General features: G+C 49.2%; 1 protein-coding gene and 1 long non-coding RNA gene across 3 annotated transcripts; one reads left to right on the forward strand and one right to left on the reverse strand.

The window, feature by feature from the left end:
• Window positions 1–13,846: 13,846 nt before the first annotated feature.
• Window positions 13,847–22,545, reverse strand: LOC119133685. Its single transcript, XR_005100180.1, has 3 exons — window positions 22,435–22,545; window positions 20,894–21,024; window positions 13,847–13,932 (listed from the first exon to the last, which is right to left on the reverse strand). It is a non-coding gene; the product is annotated as an uncharacterized LOC119133685 (long non-coding RNA).
• fgfr4 (fibroblast growth factor receptor 4) lies at window positions 13,932–23,810 on the forward strand. Of its 2 annotated transcripts, XM_037269758.1 has the most exons (22): window positions 13,932–14,072; window positions 15,090–15,289; window positions 16,956–17,125; window positions 17,202–17,353; window positions 17,435–17,475; window positions 17,739–17,999; window positions 18,075–18,155; window positions 18,233–18,399; window positions 18,473–18,596; window positions 19,284–19,474; window positions 19,542–19,680; window positions 19,754–19,947; window positions 20,012–20,157; window positions 20,391–20,512; window positions 20,583–20,693; window positions 20,770–20,960; window positions 21,946–22,068; window positions 22,304–22,374; window positions 22,448–22,585; window positions 22,643–22,748; window positions 23,160–23,314; window positions 23,500–23,810. In XM_037269758.1, exons 2-22 carry the CDS (start codon window positions 15,199–15,201, stop codon window positions 23,531–23,533), a joined length of 2,808 nt encoding a protein of 935 aa, XP_037125653.1. In that variant the 5' UTR covers window positions 13,932–14,072; window positions 15,090–15,198; the 3' UTR covers window positions 23,534–23,810. The 2 variants fall into 2 exon arrangements, with proteins under 2 accessions (XP_037125653.1, XP_037125654.1); XM_037269759.1 differs by having other exon boundaries at window positions 17,202–17,352; window positions 17,425–17,475; window positions 23,160–23,810.
• Window positions 23,811–24,150: the final 340 nt, after the last annotated feature.

Consider the following 24,150-nt stretch of genomic DNA (forward strand, 5'->3'; position numbering starts at 1 on the left):
CACTCTCACGGGAGGTGACGGTGGAGGGAGAGAGGGGAGGTGGGGGGGTGACAAGCGAACAAATAGGCCCACAAAGTGTTAACACGCGTGGGTTTGAACGTCGGGGCAATACTGACAATATGTATCCCTGCAACTAACGCGAATGCACTTGAATGCATTCGCACGCGACATTGAATAGCGGAAGCGGCGTAAATCGCAAAATGGCAACCTTCCTCCTCCCACAAACTCGAACCTTATTGTTAGGGGGTGGAAAAAACACGACGACGCGAATTAACTGCGCGTACACGTACGGGGCGCAGATGCGCTTGTTCACCACCGTCGTGACGAAACTCGCGTGTTTTGAGACATTCTGTTGGGGGGTCATTTGCGGCAAGGAAGGGAAAAGGTTGAGATATGGGAAGAGGGGAGAAAGTCGCCGCCGCGCACAGGCTGACAAGAGAGGGCCCGTAGCACAGTCGGAGTGGGGCGGGCTGAGCTGAGCTGCGGGACATCACCGCCCCCTGTTGGTAGACGCGCGTAACTACACGAGAGCCGCTGTTAGTGCAGGCCGAGCTGCCTCGACTTGTTATTGAGGTCAAAGCAGGCTGATAAGAGTTACTAATCCCTTGTTGGGGATCTTGCTAGCTAATAACTAAAGCTAACTGGCAGCTTTGCTCAAAAACGTAATATGTTTATTAGAAAGTTTACTTAATGGCAAACCATGATTTCACCAAACTTTATATGTAGATCAGAAATGGGCAACTTCAATGCTGGAGGGTTTTTAAGCAGTACTACTACTTCATATAGGACCACACGTATTACAAAAATGCTATTTTAAATATGGAGACAACACATGCATATGCATACAGTGTGTGCAAAGTATGCACCCTTAACATATTTCATTTTTGATTATACATTTTTAGATTTCACAATAGGGCAGTTTAAGACCCAATACAGCACTTTTTTCTCGATCTTGCATGTAGCACTCATCGGCTCTAGAGGGAGCCAGAGTACCTCAAATGAGACGCTATAGATTCAAGCACTTGGGTTGTCCCCATAAATCTTTTTTTGCTCTTTTGCCGGATTTTAAATCCACACCAGTAGCGGGTTTTGGCACGGGTATTTTTTTACGTCACGTGGGGTGCGGCCTCCCCAAAAGATAGGTGGTGGGTTCAATCCTCAAGCCTGGTGATGATCATGTCCAAGAGTCCTTGAGCAAGACACTGAAGTTTGTTTTTCTCCCAGTAGGGCCTGGCAGCGCCATTCATGGCAGCATCAATTGACATTTTCTGTGTCTTCTTCTGACGAGTCGTGAACGTCCTTTTGGCACCTCTGCTGTTGCGGTTGTTATGGAAGCAAGTAAACAGGGCAAGTCATCGATGACTACGCACAAGTATGTGTGCATGTGTGTCTTCCTGTTGTTTTAAATTCTGCTTTGCTCCCCCCACCGCCAATGCTTGCCCTCTGACCTCAGCTGAACCCAGCTGTCAGCTGTTCTGGCCCGCGTGGGATCTCTCTCTTTCCCTCTCTCTCTCTAATTCTCAGTTTCATTCTCTCATTTCTCTCCGCACAAAGTCGACTGGCCATGCCAATTTTTGACAAGTTTGCACGGGAATGCTGAGATGAGAACATTTTAACGGTAGCACATTGCATTAGTGTGATAAGAGGACCCCTAGTGGCCGTGAGATGCAATATTTGATTATTTCATAGATGACATCTTAATACATTTTTTATTTATATCTATTATCACTTGTTTTCTAATAGAAGTAAAATAGATTGAGTGGTTTATTGTAAAAATAAGCCTTGTTTCATGAGAATACATACACAATACGTATTCAAGTTTTCATGTTTAATTTACATACATCACGAGTAATTTAACTATAAAAAATATATAAAAATAAAATTAACATTATCGCTTTTTTATGAAAAGTAGGTAATTACGAATGGCCTAAATAAAAAATACATAAAAATATTGAATGTTAGTTATTTCTACTGGATTTGATTGTAGTCCATCTTGCTTTTTTTTCTCAATTTATTATTCCATAAATTTTTTAATCTTATTTCTCAATATAATTGAGCCTATTTTCAAACAAAGCCTTTTCTAACAGCACGCTCCATTTTCAAAATAAAACCTTAGCTGGGGGCTGCTGTGCAAGAAAAGGCGCCAAAGTCAGCTGGCCAACACGTGAAAAAGCCACGAGCGGCCAAATCGGCATTGGCTGTGTTTTGTTTGGAAAAAAAGAGTGGCGGCCCTCACAACTCATTACCTCGCCTCATCTCCATAATCCTCATTAATCCTACTCCAAAGTGGGAATGGGAAACGCTTTGAAAAGGAGAATCTGCCTCAACTGCCTTGGGACACAAATATCACCAGAGACTATTATGATGAAAACATCAAAAAAAGAAAGAAATCTTTGAGGCCTCGTAAGAGAACGTGCACACAAAAAGGTGTGTGAGGAGTGGGACTGAAAGGAAGAGGAAGTGGCTCGGGGGCTTTGCAAGCGTGATTGAAAAAGAGAAAAGGTGAATGAGAGGCGCTGCCGGCTGAGGGAGAACCCCTGCACCCTCCCTCGAGGGGGTGAAGGGGGTCCCAAATCTACGCTTAATGAGAAATTCCTGCTGCTTTCGAGGGGCGCAGAGGTCTTCATTTTCTCACTGCGCCCACGTTTAGACGGGTGGCCGGGGTCTTCTTTCGAGAAAGGAAGAGCCCCCTGCTCCGCCCCGCCCCACCCCATCCCATCCGCCCCCATTCAACAGGACCGGGGGGGGGGGGGGCAGTACGCGGGATTGTGTATTATGTTTGTGAGATGTGGCTTGGAGGAGCACAACATCTCTATTAAATGTGTAAAAAAAAAAAATGAAGGGATGAAAGTCAAAATATTTCTCTGAATTAATCGTACAAGATCAATATTGCAAAGGACGCCCAAAATATTATTTTCCAATCCACACAGGGAAAGTTAGATCTGTTTTTCATCTCAGCGTTATTTGCACAAAGCTTGCACCACGCAGCCTCAACGTGTCCATTTCAAAAAGCTCTCCACTGAAAAGTACCTTTAAAACTCTCCAGCGTGCTTTTGTGCTTCCCTGCCACTCTCATAGTGTGGGTCACATGAGGTCCACTGCGGGCGGGGGGCCAGGGGTTCTTCTCCAAGCGTCCCGCCGCGGGAATACGGAGGGGGGCGCCGAGGTGGGTGCGGCCACTGCCGGGCCTGTGGACACAAACAAACGCACATTTCAGAACTTTGATGGCTTCCGGGGAGCAGAACCGGCGTCCTTCCTCGACGGGACGCAGATGGATAGAAAGGAGGGGCTACGCCATGGATACTTTGCCGCACAAAGGCCGCAAACCGTGAAGCGGTTCCGCTAAAAGCGCGCCGCTGCTCATCTCATTGAGATGTCAATCGGCCCGGCGGGGCGGATCTGATCAGCGGGAGTTGGCGAGAGACAGATGAGGCGGCATATCTGCGCACACCTCCGGTCTGGTCTTTCTCAAGTCTGAGGCTGTCAAGAGGAATCCCATCTTTTGCACAAGCGGCTCGGCCCACTGACCCACGTCTGACTCGGTCTCGTCTTTGTGTCTTGGACGGCGATGTCTCCGGTGATGACTTGACGTCTCTGTCTGTCAGATGACGCGCCGGCCGCCACTGTCGGGTCAGCCGGGCCGGCGTCCCCATTCAAAGCTTCCGCGGGTGTCAAGTCGACGTGACAGATGACGGCTAGAAACCTCAACGGGGATCCCGCAAGCTTTTTTTTTTTTTTCTTTTGACCACTTCAGATTTTGACATCAGTTGAGTTGGTGACAACTGGAGAGGGCTCACTTTTTTTTTTGTCATTTAGCAGAAGCGGCATCTTCTTCCAAGTTCCAATCGTAGGAGAAACAATGACCTTTGACCTGCCACATATGGAGGCTTGCAACGTCCAATCAGACGGCGCTCACATGAAGCGCGTCCACCTGTCTGTCTGTGTCTGTCTGTCCGCGGGCTGACCTGTAGCTCTGCGGCAGCTTGAAGCCTCGCGGTCAGCGCCCCCCCCCCCCCCCCCCCCCCCCCATCTCATCTGCCGCCAGACAGACGGACGGCAGCCTGAGGTCTGAGGTTGCGTAAACGCAAATATTGCCGACATCGGGCCCAAAGACGGATTGACGACTTGATGAATGCTCTTTTGTTTTTGAAGGTATTTTTGGAACACTGCGGTTGCCCTCGTCAGGTCACCACAATATTAGGAACCTCTATCATCATGCCGTGCATTGACTGCTGTAAGCAGAGATTGCAAATCCATAAAAAAAAAAAAAAAAAATGAAAGATGGCCTGCTGGCTTGAGTCTTGTCCCGTTTGGCGGGAGAAGGCTCGTCGCTCCCCGGGAAAGACTTATCGGTCTGTTTGAGCAACTGAGGGCGTGTAAACAAAGCGCAGATGGCGTGTTTACATGCACTGTTCCACTTTGTTTGTCGAGAGAAGAAGACATCTGGCCGCAGCGGCCGGCCAGCCGACCGGCCATACGCGCACGTTTCCCGCACGACGACGTCGGAGCAATTACAAACGAGCGCGTCGTAATTATTCACATGTAAGGATTCCTTTGGAAGTGGATAAATGTCCGCACCTGGATTTGAATTCGATATGGATGCTATGAGCCTCTAATTAGGGCGGCCATTATGATCTGGAAACAAGACAGCTTTGAACTTAAAAGGGAGAAAAACGGCCTTCTTTTGGTCAGTTCGCTACAAGAAAGATAAATAAAAAGATAGCAGACCAAACGACTGAACCGGAGCCTGACGCAAAACAGCCGTCTCGACAAAACAGAAACAAAGATGAAGTTTTTTTTGGAGTTGTTATTGGTCTCGTGGTCGCTTTGAGAGAAGTTGTAATTGAGGGCGTGAGCGGCGCTTTTCTCATTTTCTCATTTTTAAGAGCGCTCGTCTTTGTGTGTCGTCTTTCCACCCGCGGATTCCTCCGCTGCCGTCTCTTGGATGCGGCGCTCTTAAACAAAGGCGTCCTTTTGTCTTTTTGTCCTTGAACGCTGCAAAGTAGACGGTGACCTCCGAACGCGTCTCAACACCCGCTGTGCGTGAGACTGAACGCATTCACCGGCTGGAATCGAGTTCAAGCTCTTTGCGGTTCCATCAACGTGAAAACGGCCTCAACCAATCAGAAGATCCGAAATGAGTAAGAATCATAGAATGACTCAATCTATGAGTTTTGGTCAATCAGGGCCTTGATTTTGATGTCCCTCTCTACGCCACACCCCCTAGGTACACAAATTTTAATTTATACAATATATATATGTATATAAAAAAAATTGAGTTTTATGTTTGTTTGTTACAATTGTTTTTCAAGGGGGCGGGAACATCTTCATGACATCTGAAGTCCCAGATTGGACGGAGGGAAAGATGTAAACAAAGCAAAAGAGCAGCGCAGACTTTTATGAGCGGGCCCCCGGCGACCTCAGCCCCCCCCCCCCGACTGCGTCTGACATGAGTTATCACCCGGGCCAGGTGACATAAATCTGCTCTGACACCAACACACGACCCAACAGGAAACAAGTTAGTCAATAAGTCAGTCAGCCAGGCGTCCCGTTTAGTCGGGCCAGGCTGACGCTCACTTGGGACTCCCGCAAGGATTTGAAACTTGGCCCCGATAAACAGGAAAAGGACAGCAAAAAAAAAAAGTTTGTAAAGAGAAAGTTTTCAAGTTGGTGGGCGAAGGCCACAAGTCTGTCAGTCGAGGCGGCCATTGGCTTTGGGGGCAGCAGAATAATGCAGCCTGTGTGCGCGCTGGCTATTTGTTGCTTTCTCTCGCGAGCTCCCATGAGGACACGCAGAAGGGGGCGGTCGGGGGGTCCGGCAGGAGTGATTAAGATTTTAGGAAGCTGCCTGGCTGCTTCGGGGGGTCAGAGGGTAAAGAGGGTGGGGATTTATTAGGGCTGTAAATTAGAGCCAGACGCCCTTGTGCTCGCCCTGGCCCGACTCTTTCCAAGTCCAAATCTCCTGTCACGTCCAACACTGGACTGCTTGTGATTTCTTTGCAATGTACCCCCCCCCCCCACCCCCCCACTCCAGATATCTTCGACTTCCTCATTGTCATCACGAGTCGTTTTTCATCAATGCTCAAAAGCGGGATGGTACCCGTTGACCGTTTGGCAAATGCTAATGTTAGCTGCCAAAAGCTAACAGACGACAGATGGATGTTCTTGAACACGGGAGGATCCGAAGACAAGCCTCCCATTGAGGCGGGTCGAAAAGAGCAAATTAGGATGCGGGAAATACAGATGGCACGGCAATTCATCTCCGTCGTAAACAAGTGCAGGAAAAAAAAAAAAAAAACATTTTTCTTGGCGGACCACTTGAGAGCCGTTCGCCGTTTGCAGCCTATTTTCGACCTAAGTGGCCTCCGAGGGCGTGTGTGAGTTGGGTGGTGTGTTCAAGGGCAGCCAGTGAAAAGTGGCTTTTGTGGTCGGCTGGGAGCCAACGCCAGACGACGTGGCAGCGGCGGCGCCGCCATGCGCAGATCTGAGCTAGGCAAAGAAAACATCACTTTGTACGGAGCCGACCTCGCTTTAGAAGTCTACTGGTGGAATTATGGGTTCCTCGCTCGACTTTTTTTTTCTTTTTTTTTGCGAACGAGGAGAGACTGTGATGGATGGAATGAGGAGCCTCGGAGCACTCTGGCCCAGTCAGGGGGGGGTCGGAGGTCACATCTCACCAGGATGCGAAGGGTCAAGTTTATTTTTCCTGCCGGGAGGGGATGGAGACGCCAACAGTCAGGGCAGATGAATGAATGGACGCCAAGCGGATTCTGGACATGAATGAGGGTTTATGTCAATTGAGTCACACACGCAGGCACGCACACACATATACTTGAGTTTATGCGGGACTTCCTTCCACTTGAGCACGTCTTGTCCACACTTTGAACTCGTGGATGTCCACTCAGGCACGCACATGCATATTCTTGTCAGCTTCGGGATGCATTGAAGACCCTCCACACTCCAGGTTCATCCTCGGGGGGGGTTACGGCATAACATCCTGCAGGAAGTATACACACACGCACACTTTCGTCCTTTCTCGTGTCATTCTCAGATTTCACTGCATCACTGCATGATGTTCATTTAAAGGAGGGGAAAAAATGGAAGAGCAAGTTTAGTCTAAAAAATGGACAACAAATGGAATGTACCTTGTAAGAATTTACATAGAAAAAAATCTGTGTGTGTGTGTGTGTGTGTGTGTGTGCGCAACCTGAAACAAAAACACCATTCCCTGAAGCTATTCCTCTAATCTCACTGTAGTTCCTCCTCCCATCCAATCCCCCTCTTGCATCTTCTTCCCTGCAGGATTTACATCAAAGGTTAGTGTGTTATCAGTGTGTGTGTGTGTGTGTGTGAGACCTCCTCCTGCTTTATCTGTCTCAAGACAAAAGCTATCTCGAAAAAAAAAAAAGTGACAAAAGCCTAACTATGTACGCCGGCCAGGCCGCTTGATTTCGGCTGACCGCAGGAGGCGCCGATTTCTCAAAGGTCTTCACAGAGGCCGTAATGAAATTGGAACTTTCTGAGGCCCACGGTGGATATAAAAAGTAAACACACCCCTTGCGGAAAGAGCAGGCATGAAAGTTGCCATGCGAGCACAACAACAAAATCATTTTGTCCAGGTCATGTCTTTATTTTTCTTCCCTCGCCACGCTCCATCACAACCTGTCGAATATTTTGCTTTCGGAATGCAACGGCTGCTTGCCTTCAAGTGTTGCATAGGAAGCGTAATGATGCATTGAAGAACATTGGGAAAGTCGGAACTATTCCACTTAGAGCCTTGGAGTCCCCGCTGCCCAAAAAAAACAAACAAATTCCCAAAACATTGAAGACTGCAAGCTCACAAACGTGAACGCTCACCTTATTTTGACTCCAATTTGCCGATTTGATTTCGATACGAGTGAGAGCCCCCGGGAAGTGAAAGGCCTCCACTTGAAACCGTATCGCAATCTTACTACTAAACGCTCGGCTTGCTTGCAGATAGCGCTTTAATGGCACGGGCCCGGGATCTGCGTCACGCGCACGGCTGGAATCACTTTACTTCGAAACAAGACACAGGAAAGTCACGGTTAAAATAGTTTTTTTCCAACGAGAATCGCCGTCGCCACTTTTACAAACTTAGGTCAGCTATCTACTCTACTTTGAAAGCCAATTAGCGCAGACCCCGCGCTACCGTCTTTCAAAGCCGATAGCGGCTCCAAATTGTGGCGTGAGTTTAACACCTGGCGATAAGCAGGCCTCGTAAAGACGCAGCCCCGCCTCCTCTTTGGAGGCCCCACGCGGGATGCCCGCGCCAATCCACTTTTTGGTTTTGTTGTTTTACGGCTCAAACGGGGAGGAGAAGTCTGCGCTCATTTAGCTGAGGGTGGCTAATAAAGTGAGGGATTGCGATTGTTTACAAGCGCTTAAATGATGCACTTGACAGTGGCCTTCTTCGTCGTTTGCAGATTTCAAACCTCGGTCTCTCACTCGGATCTTACTTTATGTCGAAACACTTGTTAGCCTAGAAAACACTTGTTAGCCTAGCTGTTAGCTATAGCGTCTTTGTCCACAGTTGAAGATGGCTTCTAATTAAGTCAGGGGTTAGCCGAGGGGACTTCTTTATTCTTGTGCAAATCAGGCACAGATGCGGACACCCGGCGGAAAAATCATGCGAACAGTCTTGACAGCAGACGCTTCTCGGGAGGAGAGCGGAGGCGGGAATCCCGCCGAGGGACCTTTGACAATTGCTTTTGACGCGCAGCCAATGAAAAGAAATCGAGCTGGACCTGTCAAGCGCGCAACTGAGATATTTGTGGAAGGGAAGAAGCGCTAAAGAATGGAACTGGACACCTGCACAATAGCACAATGTGCATTTCATGATGTCATCATCAATGATAATTTCTAGATAAAGAATGACCGCCGAGCAATCGTCCATCAAAATCATAAATAAAATCACAATTTGAGCGTCGCGCTACTGTCGACTCTGACGAAAATCCTTTTTAAATGAGGACACCCGAGTAGAAATTGTGAGTACCTACGCAAAATCCAAATGTATAAAAGTATGCGAAGCGGAGCGGACGGTCCAGCAGCTTGTTTATCGGCTGGCAAAGACACTCAACCTGTCAAAACATTGAGGCGCAGCACCAAAGCCTGTTTTTACTATCCCGCCAAAGCACAATAACATTCCTGCACATATTATTTGATGCCCGGCCAATCTGCATCACTACCCCCCCCACCCCACCCCAGGAAAAAAAACACACGTCTCCTCGCATTCCGAGTTGAGCGGCTTTGATCGGGCCTTTGTGCCAATAACTGACGCTGGAGAAAGACCTGGTCCATGTGGGGAGACTATGGGATTAAGAGGATCCCTTTGGAGGATGATGGGACATGAAGAGCGGGTAGGGAAGGGGGGTTGGGGGGGGTCACTCGGTTGAGATTAACACCTCCGTTTGGTTTTCCCATGCAGCCTCTCAATCCCTGTGGAATGCCGCGTTGGCCGTGCCCTCCGCCGACGTCTCCCTTCACCGTCGCACATTCCAGTTTGGGAATATGCCCGTTAGACACCACGAAAACAAATTTCAAATGTTCATCAACAGATGAAGAAATTCCGATACAGCCCGAGGTTTGTCAAAATTGAGAAAACAAAGAAAAAAAAGAAAACATTTAGCTGCCAGCGCGACGCCAAAAAACAAGCCGGCATTTGCCAATCACTTTTCAGCCCGCCAAGATGGCCGCCGTGCCGCTTGTTGACAAACATCACAAGCAATAAAAAATCTGACGCTGACTTCACATTTAGGACGAGCCCCAGAACCTCGGTCGCTGGCAGATAATTAACCCGGTGCTACATTTGGACCTCCATTGTCCCCTAAAGCTGCTCACTTCACATCTAAAGATGGATTGGGTCATCAGCCGCGGGCGGACAAACGCTCGACCGCTGGCCCCGAAAGTACGAGCTTAAGCTTTAAGCCCCTCATCGTCTAACATCTCATTGTCCACCAAATCCAGTCCACCTCTAGAAGAAGCCTTGAAACAATGTGGCCCGTAAGACCCCCCGCTGGCCTCGACTCCTGCTCCATCAGCCTGATCCTCCTCTGTGAGAAGCTCTTAATCAGGGGCCAAACAATGAGGCCCCCGGATCCCTGCTTCTTCTTGACAGGGGCCCTGATCTAATAAGTGAAGATGAGGAGGGGGGGAAGGGGGTCTGGTGCCCTGATCCAAGGGATTACTGGGAGCTTGGAATGGGGAATGGAATCGATCGACAGTATTTGGAGTTGGAAGTCCTTCCTAAACCTCTTCTTCTTCACCGACTACAAAAAGAACGGGATTTGGAGTAACTGGTTGCTGCCGAGCAACACGTTGATTTAGCCGTCGAGATGTTCTGTGTCAGAATCTTCCCGCTTTCAGGCAGCCCCCCCCGGATTTTTCCACTGTGGACTCTCCATCTTAAAGCCTCCCTTCATCCCCGAGCTTAGCCACCTCTTAACCCGGCCATCAACCCCTGAGGCTTCCACTGATGCCCTCAGTCCCTTCTAACCTTTGTGCGCTCCAACCTCATGAGCCAGATGACAAAATCTAGCACAGTCTTGGGATCAAGTCCTAAAAAAAAAAAAAGAAAGGAAGTCGCACTGACATAGGGAGCGCAAAAAAAAAAAAAAAAAAGACGCGCAGATGAATCACCCGCGGACGTGAGGAGGAAGCGTCTTTGCAGCGAATTGTTTCCGTCCTCTCTTGCGTGTTTATTGAAGTGTAATCATGGCTAACGCTGCGCATGTGTAACACGTTAACAGGATTTCCTCTGGAACGGTGCGAGCGGCCGGGCGTCTGCATTCACTCACGGCTCAGCGTCGAGGTTAACCAAACATGTCTCTCTATGGACATCCTGAGCGCGGCGCCCCGTGTTTGGAGGCCACTAATCTGCTCCGGTCACACCCCGCCGCTGCCAACTAGCTGGAACGAGCCGCTCCACCGGCTCACCGCCCGCCGTCTCATCTTTGGAGACAAAAATATAGCAGGGGGTCTCATTTGGAGCTTTTGGACATGTAGGCAGGTGCATTTACAGTACATACTCAGTAGCGCCCCCTAGAAAGTTTGGGGGGGGAAAGTAGCCCTTCACACAAGTTTCAAAAATCTAAATTGGGTGGCTGGAGAAGGAACTTGGCCATTTTGTTCCCAGGCAGCCATTTTGGACAAATATATCAGATGGCGGAGAAGAAGAACAAGAAAGCGTTCCCGCTCTTGCCAGCTCGAACGCGACCCGAGTCGCGTTCAACTGTGCCGCCTCCGTCAAAGGCGGGCCAAACAAATAATTAACAAAGTCAGCGAGATTAATTAAAGCAGCCGAGTTCAAACAGGGTTCATCCATCTGTATGGGATGGTGGGGGGGCATCTGGTTGGCCCTCCCCTGCTGTATGCCATTAGGAGAAGAAAGGGAGGAGAGGGCAAACGTTGCTTCTTCATGATATCCGTCATCGTCGAAACTTCAAGTCATGCAACAACCGGACGACAAAACAATTTTTTTTTTGTCCGCTCAGCATGTTTGTCCAGCGCATGAGTTCTGACTGACAAAGTCCCGTGCTGCCAACTTGTCCCTTTGTGTTGCCAACACGCCAGGTAATGATTAACACAAACACGCAACAATCAGCGGGAACTTGACCAACTTGGCCCAAAAAAAACAAAAAGCCGTATTTTGGGGGTTATCTTTGCTGCCGTGATAGAATCCGATTCCTCGGGGCGTCCCGTGGCTTTTATCTGATGACATGGCTGATATCAACCGGTGCCCTCGGGTCCAGATTGCAATGATAGCCCACCCCTCGCATACTTATGCTAATGAGAGGGGGGGTAGCTGGTGCCTGACAACTGATAACAAATTGAGTGGGTGGGGGGGGTGATAATGATTGGGTGAGGTTATGTGGGGAGGGAAAGTGAGGTGGGCGAAAGGTCAGCAAGAATGCACGAGGTGTGGCCGGTCGCTCATTAGTCGGTGTCACGGCGGGAGGGCACATGATGGCAACATCAGGTCCCTTTCACATTTAAAGTTCACCCCTCGCCCTCCCCCAAACAATGCAGCATCTTCTTTCAAAAGCATATCGTTACCATTATCGCCGCTATTTGCATGTGACTGATGTGGCCTTTAATGAGATCACGTGACCTGTCGCCAAAAAGCTTGAACGCGTTTCTGATTGGCTTTTACGTTTAACATGGAGGAGACATGCTTGGGAGGGTTCGCCACACTTGTTCAAGTCCTCAAGTAAATCAACTCCAGATTGGGCCGGAATGTCAACAGATTGTTGTTGCGCCTCTGCGTCTATTGTGATGACAGCAGGATGTATGATGAAGGGTGGGGGGGGGAATCATAAGCTACAAAGGTCATGACCCGGATTCAAACCGCGGTCACACGATACCTGCACCAACCAAGCGAGTCACCGCCACGCTCGGACAAACTCCACTTAAGGGCAAGGGGGGGGGGCTTCCGCTTTGCACGAGGGCGCCCAAATGACTCGGTGAAGGGGAAGGAGGGACGCCGTACGTGCAGATTAGCTTTAGCCGCTTCAGCGTAGACATAAATTTCGTGCTTTGGCCTTTGGTACCGCTCGGGGTCAGACGGTGTTTTACGGCGAAAGTCAAAGTACACAAATAAAGGAAGTCATAAAGCAGATAAGGGCCGTGCTTAATGGCCACTGGTGCTGATCGAGCTTCGGCGGCGGCGGTGGTGGTGGGGGTTATGTTTGTGCATGTCATACACAAATAAGTTGTTGCCCACAACACAACTTTTCTAAATACTGACCTTTGCAATGTACTCCCAAAACAAAATCCTGGAGGTGTCAGTTCTGCCTGTTTGGAGGACATCTTGGGATTTATGACCATCATCTTGTCCCAGAGAAGAGCGTCTGACGATGATGACTTCATCGCCCATGATGCATTGCAGGTAGCAACACTTGCCATCTAACAAGCCTGTAAAATAAAATAAAAAAATTGGTTCAAAATCATCTATTAGGGGTTGTAAAAGAATTCAAAAACAATTTTCAAAAATTATTATATTTGCAGATAGGGTAAATAAGAGGTGGTAATGGGATTAACACGTCCAATCCTTTTCCTTGCTGATGCAATTAAAACATGTAGGCAATTCACAAAGCATTCACTCAATAAAGCCACTTAATTGGATGCGTCTTCGCCACACAGCGCCCCCCCCCCCCCTTCTTCACTCTATGCCATATTTGCATAAAGAGCAATTAAAGTGCCATAAATGGGTACTTGTCAAAAAAATAAACGTCCTAATAACCTGATTTATAGCGGGTACGGCACGCGACTATTTCGTGAGTCTAAATAAAGGAAAAAAATATATCGTAGAGAAGATGCTTTATTTTATTTTATTTTCCAGCGTAGTAGAGGTGAAGGGGACTAAATAAGGGGGAGGAAGGGGGTAACAGAAGTGCAGCCTCCCCTTGCTCACCCGCCCACTCCCCCCTCCCCCAGCCACTCACACTATTGTTGTTGTGGCTGCGAGTGCGCGCTGGTGGAGCGAGCGCCAGTTCAGTTGGAGCCGAGCGGCAGCGCGGACGCACGCAGCCACTCGCTGTCCTCAAGAAACTCACGCAAGCCTTCGCGGAGCTTCGGTTGAGACCTCCGCACGGATAAAGCGACTCACAAGAAGAAGAGGAGGAAGGAAAAAAAGGGGCAACAGAGGACGCTGCGTAAAAAGACGCACCGGCTCAGCCCTAATAAAAAAAAAAAAAGGGCGCCGAAGACGAGAGGAATCTCACCCGGGTTCAAGCGCTCCTTCCGCGGATAACCGTCGCAACGGTCACCGGGGAGAGGACCACCTTCCCCTTGTGTGCCCCTCCATGGATGTTCTTTGAGTGGTTCTCCCCGCTCCTCGCTCGCACCAGGGGCTCGGCAGCTGTCGCCACTCGAGTGGGGGTGACGGTGGATGCTGGTTCCAATGGATTTATAAGCCTGCGGATACAAGAGCCCCTTAAGAAACCTTTTTGTTTTTGAAAGAGACACAAGTGGACTACATGAGCCAAATGATGACTGCAATATTGAATGACTGGGATAAGGAGTGATTCGCCTCCAAAAACTCAACTAAACAAAAGGTACATTTATTCATTTTCTGCAACGGATAAAAGTGCCACGCGTCATTTAGTAGCTTTTAAATGTAAAGATCATTTGAGTTAACATGCGAAAGATTGTTTGCGACATCGAAGCAAGCAGAATGAGTGCTTTAGACATTGAACCCGGCCGGCCGGCTATGCGTGTGCGCGTGGGGAGTTTGGACTTTTGGCACGTTTACACGCCGCGCGTGTGTAATTAAAGAGGGATGCTCACAACGCGGCTCGGTTCCTAAACCCTTTAAAAGTTTTTTTTTTTTTTTTTAAATGAGACTCTCAGACTGCTTTGCGTGTTTAATGCCACACACTAAGCACTGCTTTTATGATTTTCATACCATAAAAGCTTGACTGTAAAAGTTCAATCCATATGTCAATAGTTAAAAAAAACACACACACAGGAAAGCAGATGTGATGTGAAAGTGGGTTTGGTAATAAAAAAAAAATTGCACCTGAATGGCAGCATTTATTTATTTTTTTATTCTTCAAGCAGTGTTGCTGTTACAAGCGAGGCTGAAAGTTTCAAGATAAACATGTTTTGTCGCTCTTGAGAAAAAAAATCACTAAATATAATGAAGCTGCCGCTTTATCTCTGGTTCATTTACACGCTGTTGTCTTTTGTGATAATAAAGTCAGATAACCCGAGAGATAATTAGCATTTAAGAGAGTTTGTTGTCACGACATAACCTCGACGGAAAACCATTGAGTCATCAAAAACGATATAGCTGAGATGAGCGATTTTACTGACATAAAAAAAACAAAAAAACATCTAGTGTCTTCATCATTTGGACTGCAAACAGAAAAGTGGACCGATTGATAAATGGGCATGTTTGCAAGCGTGGCGCTTCCACATTTCCGTCCGTCTCCCTGGCAAGTTTCAAGTGTTTTTCCCCAGTCAGGGCCCGGCCATTGACAAACAACAGGCGCTAACAGCCCTGCTCTGGACCATGTAGGACAGAAAGAACGAGAGGATCGCTCGAGTAAAGCTCAATATTTGCCTTGCAGCCACAGGTTCCAGATTCAAGGAGCGGCGCCGATGTCAGGAGCCGGCGTGTGAGGCCAACTCCGGGCTGTTTTACATCGCAGCCTTTGAACGCGTCTTGGGAAGATCAGGATGGCCGGAGTCTGCGCCTTGTGCCTGCTCCTGCTCTGCTGCTCAGAGCGACTCTTAGCCAGATCGCACGACGGAGCGGGAAGAATGAAAGGTAAGGAAGGATGGATGGTCCTGCAAGGCCAAAATCAGACACCCATCTCCCCCTCGATTGAATTCCAAAGTGGTTGGTCCCACTGTAAATTCCAAGTCGCCTCACCTCCAGCGAGATGGATAGCACAAAGGGGGCAAAGTGTGTTTTGGCTGCCGTGAAAAGTGCTACCTGATCCGCTTCAAGCCCCGAGGCTCGGAAGTGTAAATCTGCCGGGTCGCATGCCAGCTGCATAGGAAGAAGAAGAAGAAAATGAAGAGGAGGAAGGCGGCAGTGGGAGGGATGGGGCGGTGCTCTTCCGACCAGGTTTTTATTGATGCTTTTCAAACAAGTGCAGTGACATCAAAAAAGCTTTTCCATAGATGGAAATTCAAAGATGGCCGAGCAACGAGAATGTGGATGCTTGCTCCGGGGCGTCGAGAGCAGAGGTTGTCTCGCTCTCCTAAGGCCAGGCTAGCTGGGTCTTGCTCCTCAGATGCCCTCCTGACTTTATTTGCAAGACAGATGATCAGAGATAGGTAAAAAAAAAAAAAGTTCCAGGGTGCATTCCAATGTCCCCTAGGAACGGGTTATGTGGAGATCACAAGGAAGAATGCAGAACATCTCCGTCAGTTTGCCCGTGGGTATCAATCTCAGTTCGTGACGTAATCCAGGCGCATTTAGACGATTGTTTAGCCTTGGGACAGAGAGGCATCCTCGATGGCATAAAAGAGCTAAAAAAATATATATATTTGTGCTCCTAATGGCGGGGGCGACATCAAGAAGCCGTGACCGTGCCAATCTTTAACGTTGGCCCAGTATTTTGTTTTTTTCCGACCCTCCGGGAGTGCATCTGCTGGTCAGGCTCGTTACTCCGACAGCTTGACTTGAAAGGCGCTTTGGCGATTCATTCTTGTTTTGACACCCGGCAACTCCACGTTTGAATTCACGCACAATTTAGCGCATTAGTTACGCTGCCAACATGGCCGCCCGGTCTCGCGGTTTGTTTGTGTTTGTGCCTTGTTTTGTTTGCCCCCTCGCCTCTGGGTGACAATTCACACCCGGCCGCAAGTTCAACGGCGGGGCACGACCGTCCCCGCAAGTTCATTAGCACGAGTCCTCGGACTCTGTCGGCGACCCGACTGTCTCCTGAACTTTGCGAACAAACCGATTTGTGTTTCCATGAAGTCTCTTTTTTTTTTTCCCCCCTCCAATGCTCAATGTTGCGTTTTGTTCCCGGGTACATTAGCAGTGTGTGTACTTTGCGGCAGCTCGTGAAAAAAGAAAAAAAAGAAAACTCCGCACTTCACTGACAGGGGAACAGATTGCCTTTTCACTAAGCGCTCGCAGGAAGCAATCAAACAGAAAATTGCTCTGGAAAATTGCTCGTTCTGAGCGGCTGAGCGGTAATGGAGGTCCCCGGCCGGGGAGCGCATATGCCGCGAATGGAGCGACTGACCCGATGAATAGAGTCCACTGTGGCCGATGGTGACACGATAGTAGCCAGGTTATCTGGGCACTCTATCACCACTTCCTGGTGGCATTAAGCGGCCTCGCTCGGGTAGGAACACTATGTTCTCCTGACGCCGGATGTTTCCGGGGGCCAACTCAAACCTACAATTGTTTTGCTCTTAACGCCTCCGGGCCAGGATCATCACGACCTATCTCAACTACATGTTTCCCCGTCCAGATCTCCGCGTGTCCAGGCCTCTGATCGTGCCAGGATACCCAGAAAACATCACCGTGACGGTGAGCGGTCAGGCAAAGCTGCTGTGTGAAGTCCACCGGCCGACATCCACCAAGGTGCAGTGGTTGAAGGCGGAGCTTTCGGGAGGAGCGTTGGGCCTCAGACCACTCACGGTGAGCGGAGATGGGGCTGCAAAAAGGACTTGTCTTTGGAGAACCCTTCCTTAGTCAGAACCTACTTTGTGTTTAGCCCTTGCAGAGAAATGCGTCCAAGGTGAACACCTTGCATCTATCCAACATCAGCCTGGACGACGCGGGCGAATATATCTGCATGGCCGAAAGCAAACACAAAGGGAAGACTGTGCAAGCTATGCAGTCCGCGTGGTTGCAAGTCCTGCCGGGTAAGACGTCATCCGACTGCGATTGAACTAAATCATCGACTTCTTTTGTAACGCAGCAACCCTCTTGCGCAGGTGCCGTTATTTCCAAAATGGCGGACATGACGGAAACGAGGATCCCGCAAGGTAACATCATGCATCTGTCACACTGCGACATGTTCATTAGCGTCATTCTCTCCTCCAAGAAGGGGAGGGAGTTGCCCGGTGTTAGCTTGATTGCTTTCCGTCTCACAATAATCCACAAAAGGGAGGGGTCAGGTCACTCAGTCAGTAGTCCTCATCTCCATGGCAATGTCATTGTTTGGGGATAAGATACAATGGGGGATGGAGACACTTTCTTTAACATCTCCGATGAAGAGGTAAACCCATTTTGTGCCCATTCCAAACAGACGAGCTGCGTGAGGAAACCGCAGATCATCTCCACCTCGAACTGGGCAAGGTCCTGAAATTGCGCTGCGACATAACCACTCGGCCGGGCATGGCGGTCAACTGGTACAAAGAGGGAACCCGCCTGGTGCCCACTCCTCGGATCCAGATCCGCGGCGCCGCCATGGAAATCGCTGAAATCACATACGATGACTCGGGAGTTTACGTGTGCGCCCTCCGTGGAACCAGAGGACCTGTGAGGAACTTCACCGTCACAGTGACCGGTAAGGACGGCGGGGAAAACAATCCATCGTCAGAAGTTGAAGTCATCACAAAGCTTCACTCGTATCACTTTGTAGACTCGCTGGGCTCAGGGGATGACGACGAGGACAACGGCTTGGATGACGAGATTGAAACTGACCAAGTTTACCTTTCTAGAGGTGCGTACTTGCTTTGCCTTCCCAATTAAGTTTTTCAAGTCCAACTGAAGGCTGCAACTTTGGTCTGGTCTCAATAGGTCCTTACTGGACCCACACCCAACGGATGGAAAAGAAGCTGTATGCCGTTCCGGCGGGTAACACGGTCAAGTTTCGTTGCCCAGCCATGGGCAGTCCTATGCCCAGCATTCGTTGGCTCAAAAACGGAAGAGAGTTTCGAGGCGAGCACCGTATCGGGGGCATCAAGGTAACAATTGTTCTTTGGATTGACCTTGTTTTTTGTACACTGAGACTCATTGCCTGGTCTTTTTCTTTCCAAGCTGAGGCATCAACACTGGAGCCTGGTGATGGAGAGCGTTGTGCCTTCAGACAGAGGAAATTACACCTGCGTGGTGGAAAATAAATATGGCTCCATTGCTCACAGCTATGTCCTTGACGTCTTGGGTAAGATTCCGAAATTTGGTGTCAGTCCGGGAAGGGGGGGGGGGGGTTTCTTGGCTCCCAACGTCATTCTTACAGGTTCAGAACTGGCTTGCGTATGTTAAAATGTTAAAAAGTAATGTTTCCCCGGGCTGAGGTTATAAACAGTAAGTCCATAAAATGAATTAGATCTTAAAAATTGGAATTTCAAGCCATGCCATCTGACTGACTGTATTCATGGCAGCCTCAGCAGTGGTCATTAGTAAGCTCTTGTGGAAAAAGCATTTCGGCTGCAAATGAAAGCCTCCAGTGTAAGGGGGGCGGATAATCAGAGGGCGGGGTCATGAGCAAAAGGGGATGAGGCGCCTGGCGTCAGCCGTGGTGTGCGGGATGTGGACAGTCGGGCGTCCAAAGCAGTTTTCTACCTGACCTGTGACTGGAGATGGAGGCGGGCGGCGGGCTTGTTTGTTCATTTGTTGGCTGTCCGTCCACAGCGGGGTCAGTTTCCCTTTCCCGGCCGACTGGGGGGGGAAGGACTAACGAGACAATTAACGAGATCAGAGAGTGAGACTTGCTGCTGATCAAAGAGACTCCGGTGGTCATTAGAACCGAAGGATAGTTTTGACCACCCGGTTGTCAGCATGTCTCTCTGCTCCTGAATCATTCCTGAAGGTATCTCCAGTCAGACCTTTGCTTCTCTCTTGCATTCAGAGCGTTCCCCCCATAGACCCATCCTGCAAGCAGGTCTACCGGCCAACACCACGGCAGTAGTGGGCAGTGACGTCCAGTTCCAGTGCAAGGTCTACAGCGATGCGCAGCCACACATCCAGTGGCTCAAACACATCGAGAGGAACGGCAGCCGATACGGCCCTGACGGGACGCCGTACGTCCAGGTTCTCAAGGTTGGTGACGTGTCTTTGTTTTGTCCCAAAGTCGCTGGCTCTAACCTCTCAATGCTGTTGTGGATAGACCGGAAGTCTGAACATGTCCGAGGTGGAGGTGCTCTACCTGTCTAAAGTCACCATGGAGGATGCGGGAGAGTACACCTGTCTGGCGGGAAATTCAATCGGTTTCGCCTACCAGTCGGCCTGGCTCACCGTCCTTTCGGGTAAAGTCAAAAACATCATTCTTGGCAGATTTGAGAAAGTGCTATGTTTTGGACAACTTCCAACTTCCTGCAGAGGAAGAAGCCGCAGACCCGGTGGACGCCATGGAGACCAAGTATACAGACATCATCATCTACGCCTGTGGCTTCCTGGCGCTGATCATGGCCATCGTTATCGTGGTTTTGTGTCGGATGCAAGTCCACCCCAGACGGGAGCCCTTTGATGCCCTCCCGGTCCAGAAGCTTTCCAAGTTCCCGCTGCGCCGACAGGTGCGTATCAAAGTTTCTCGTCTTTACCATTCAAGAGCCAACGCTAAAGTCGCCTGTGTTTCAGTACTCGGTGGACTCCAACTCGTCAGGCAAGTCCAGCGCGTCTCTGATGAGGGTGGCTCGCCTTTCATCCAGCTGCTCTCCCATGCTGGCCGGAGTGATGGAGTTTGAATTACCCCACGACCCCGACTGGGAGTTCCCGAGGGACAAGTGAGATACACCAAATACCATCTTCCATTGTGCTCAAATCTACCACGTTAAATTGCTGCACCTTGAGCCCCAAAAGCAGTCACTGGTCTTCAGTTCCCAGGACACCAAACTTTAAATTGTAGGGGGTGATCTAAAACGGAACCTATGTTTGAGGAAATAGGAGCCCCAAATTACGGCTGTGTACAATTTTCATTTGGATGCTATTTTTAACCAACTTGCGTCCTCCCGTCTAGCTTAACACTGGGAAAGCCTCTGGGGGAAGGTTGCTTCGGCCAAGTGGTTCGGGCCGAAGCCTACGGCATCAACAAGGACTCTTCGGACCAAGCTACCACTGTTGCGGTTAAGATGCTTAAAGGTAAGAATAGTCTCTCAAGTTTGGACCTTTGAAAGCAGTTCTTTTAAAGTCTTTGTTTGTACGGCGATAGACGACGCCACGGACAAAGATCTTGCCGACCTCATCTCGGAAATGGAGCTGATGAAGGTGATGGACAAACACAAGAACATCATCAACCTACTTGGGGTCTGCACTCAGGACGGTGAGTTCCACATGGAGGGGATGAACAAGAACCCAAGTAAACTAGTTTCTTTTTGTGGTCTACCCTGCAAAACCAGGACCTCTGTACGTACTGGTGGAGTACGCCTCCAAAGGCAGTCTGCGCGAGTATTTGCGAGCTCGACGGCCACCGGGGATGGACTACACTTTTGATGTCACCAAAGTACCCGAGGAGCAGCTTACCTTCAAGGATTTACTGTCCTGTGCCTACCAGGTGGCCCGAGGGATGGAATATCTCGCTTCCAAACGGGTATGTCGTCAGTATAGTCTGGGAGGATTTGAGCCAGTTCCTCTTTAGTTGAGGTGGACAACATCTGCGTTATGGAGAGACATTTTTTAGCTTTAAATTGTGACTTCCATACATTCCAAAGCCATTTGAAAACCCCAAGAGATCACGTCAAAATTTGCGGTGGAGTGGTTTCTGGAATGATGAACCACAATCACATTTGGATCGGTGTTTATAGAGACTTTAAAGTTGTTGTTTGTGTAGCTTAGAAGCCAGATGTTTTTCGTTCGATGGATTTGGTCCACTCATTGCGGTTTTTGATGAGAATGCAGCCGCGAGAATGCGTTTATGAGGCTGGACAGGAAGAAGGTTGCCCAGTAAAGGTCAAAACCTCCAAAGTGTTTGGATTTGAATTGGGTGTGGTTTTTGCAATATTCTTAACGCCCCCGCCCCAAACTCTCGTTTACTATTTTCCCAGCATGCTCTGTTGTCACTCATCAACACGCTTCTTTGTCTGCCAGCCGCCGTCTCAAAACTCCAGGCCTGTTTACTCTCCTCCATCCATCTGTCTGTCCCCGCCATCTTCAGGCTTTTGTCCCTTTTAGCACCGCCATAAATCTGTTAGCAAACAGACTGTCTGGGCGGAGGCATCGGGTTTCTGGGCTGCGAGGCCACTGCCAGAGCCTGAAAGCAACCCTCCATTATGGGGAGGCCCGCAAACCGAAGCGGGTCAGGCAAAAAAAAAAAAAAAAAGCCAGAGTCTATTTCGAATGAAAACCAAAATGAGCTTTAATGACACCCATTCAAGTCGAATAAACAGTGCCTTGATCCAATCATTCTCAACACCGCTTATCCCGTTCAGGGTCGGGACAGGAGGGAAGGGGGGGGTGTTGGAGCCGACCCAGCTCACTACGAGCGAAAGGCTGCCAGTCGCCAGCCAGTCGCAGGGCATACATAGAGACAAACATCCACACCGTTACTCATCCCTCTGTTTTTTTTGTTTGGGCAGTGCATCCACCGAGATTTGGCGGCCAGGAATGTCCTGGTGACGGAGGACAACGTGATGAAAATTGCCGACTTCGGCCTGGCAAGGGGCGTCCACCAGATCGACTACTACAAGAAGACCACCAACGTGAGTCTGGCCTCTGTACTGTGCTTCAAGACGCCAGTCAGATGTTCAAGTCTTGATTGGCAGGCATCTTAATGGGACGTAATTAGAAACGAGGGCAGGGTGGCGGCTGTGGCCAGACTTTAGCGGGGAGGTGTCTTTTACAGTCAGACAATGAAAGTTGTCGTTTTAAATGCGAGCAGCTGTGTTGGCACGGCAACACACTGGGGGCGGAGTTCTAATCCGCGTCTATATGCAGGGACGCCTGCCAGTGAAGTGGATGGCACCCGAGGCCTTGTTCGACCGAGTCTACACGCATCAGAGCGACGTGTAAGCGCCGACAAGCACCGAGCGTCGCAAATGACCCGACGGTCCTTAAGAAGCGCTTACCTATTTTTGCCAGGTGGTCGTTTGGCGTTCTCATGTGGGAGATCTTCACCCTGGGGGGCTCGCCGTATCCCGGTATTCCCGTCGAGGAGCTCTTCAAGCTGCTGAAGGAAGGACACCGCATGGACAAGCCCTCCAACTGCACCCATGAACTGTAAGCAAAGGTAGCAAGGTGTTGGTTTCTCTGGTCTAATTTATTAATTTTTTGAAGCTACATGATGATGCGTGAGTGCTGGCATGCAGTTCCCACCCAGAGGCCCACCTTTAAGCTACTGGTGGAGGAGCTTGACAAGGTGCTGCTGTCTATCTCTGATGAGGTAAGTGCAACATCTGCTATGCTAAGCTAAGGTGCTCATGCTAATGTTAGCCAAGCGCTGAAATACTACGATAAATCTGGCAACCCACGTGCGAGCCACATGTTCTCAACTCTTTCACTAGGATGTCAAATTCGTCGCAAAACCCCCAAAAAACAAAATAAAATGTTCTGGGTCCAAAGTGAGACGCAATTACATGTTATTGATTTGTTGATGAACTACAGATGTCTTCTGGCATCACAAAGTAGCCACAAATGAGCCCGCCTCATTCTGCTCCAAAAAACCACCACAGTCACAAAATTCTGCAGTCGAACCATCCAACGTTTCTGCTACTTTCCATTTCCCACCAGTAGTGGCCACTCTCGTTCTCAATGGCGCCTTGGCCATTTTGCTAACACGCGTGTCTTCGTGCAGTACTTGGACCTGTCGACGCCCTTCGAGCAGTACTCGCCGTCGTGCGAGGACACGTCCAGCTCGTGCTCGTCCGACAACGACTCGGTTTTCACGCACGACGCGATGTCCACTGAGCCGTGCTTGCTGGGCTACCAGGACGCTCGCCCCCGAGCGGACCCCAAGACGGCCCTCCGATAAGACCCCCATGCCACAGTTGGACTTTTTTTTTTTTTTTAAACGGAGCACTGAGGACGGATGTACTTCGGACAGCAGCAACAGCCAGGACGTTTTGGTAAAGCACGGCACTCAAAAACCCGAAACCCAGAAGAAGTCGGAGGAGGGAGGGGCCCCACCACCCTTCCCCAAAAGTTATTTTCAAAGAGATTTTATTTTAACAAGGACAAAAATATTTAGATTTATTTTGCTATGTTAAAAAAGAAGCGATTGTTAAATATAAATCTCTCTATATAAGATTTTACTTTTGTGTTGCTTATTTAAAACAGTCTTAAATCTCAGGATCTCTTGTTCTGAAAAGAAAAAAAAAGTTGGAGGACGTACCTGAATTTATGATTTCCTGTGAATATATTAGAATAATAAAATATTGTATGTATATATCATCAAGTGGTAACGCAAATACAATTGCCTTTATAAATTATTTTGTATGACACGAAATGGAGTGATGACTCAATTGTGTGGGTGTTTCACTATGTTTTCATATTTTATTTTTTTTGTTTTATAATGAGGTCACTGATCTTCTCCAGCAGAGGGTCTCAGGTTTGGGGTGGGATCAGTGGTGTGGCTGATGGATGGGGGAGGGGGTGCTGAATGTGAAAGTCACTGTGATGGATTTGAAGTGGAGAAGCAGTGAGGGAACAGAGATGGAAGGAGGTGGGGTGGGGGGTCGCTGGCCGGCCAGTCTCCTTTGTGAGGCCGCTAACCCTTCACCCAGGCCCCCAAATGCCGGCAAGGGGGTCCCCGGGCGGCTCGGACAATGAAGGCTTTTAAAACGGGC

The sequence above is a fragment of the Syngnathus acus genome, chromosome 14, assembly GCF_901709675.1.
Source record: "Syngnathus acus chromosome 14, fSynAcu1.2, whole genome shotgun sequence".
Classification (NCBI taxonomy): Eukaryota; Metazoa; Chordata; class Actinopteri; order Syngnathiformes; family Syngnathidae; genus Syngnathus; species Syngnathus acus.

Coding starts and splice junctions, on each gene's coding strand:
- fgfr4 (XM_037269758.1), top strand. CDS start 15,199: ATGGCCGGAGTCTGCGCCTTGTGCCTGCTCCTGCTCTGCTGCTCAGAG. Junction 20,694..20,769: donor TGGGGTCTGCACTCAGGACG/GTGAGTTCCACA, acceptor CTGCAAAACCAG/GACCTCTGTACGTACTGGTG. Junction 22,749..23,159: donor TGCTGTCTATCTCTGATGAG/GTAAGTGCAACA, acceptor GTCTTCGTGCAG/TACTTGGACCTGTCGACGCC.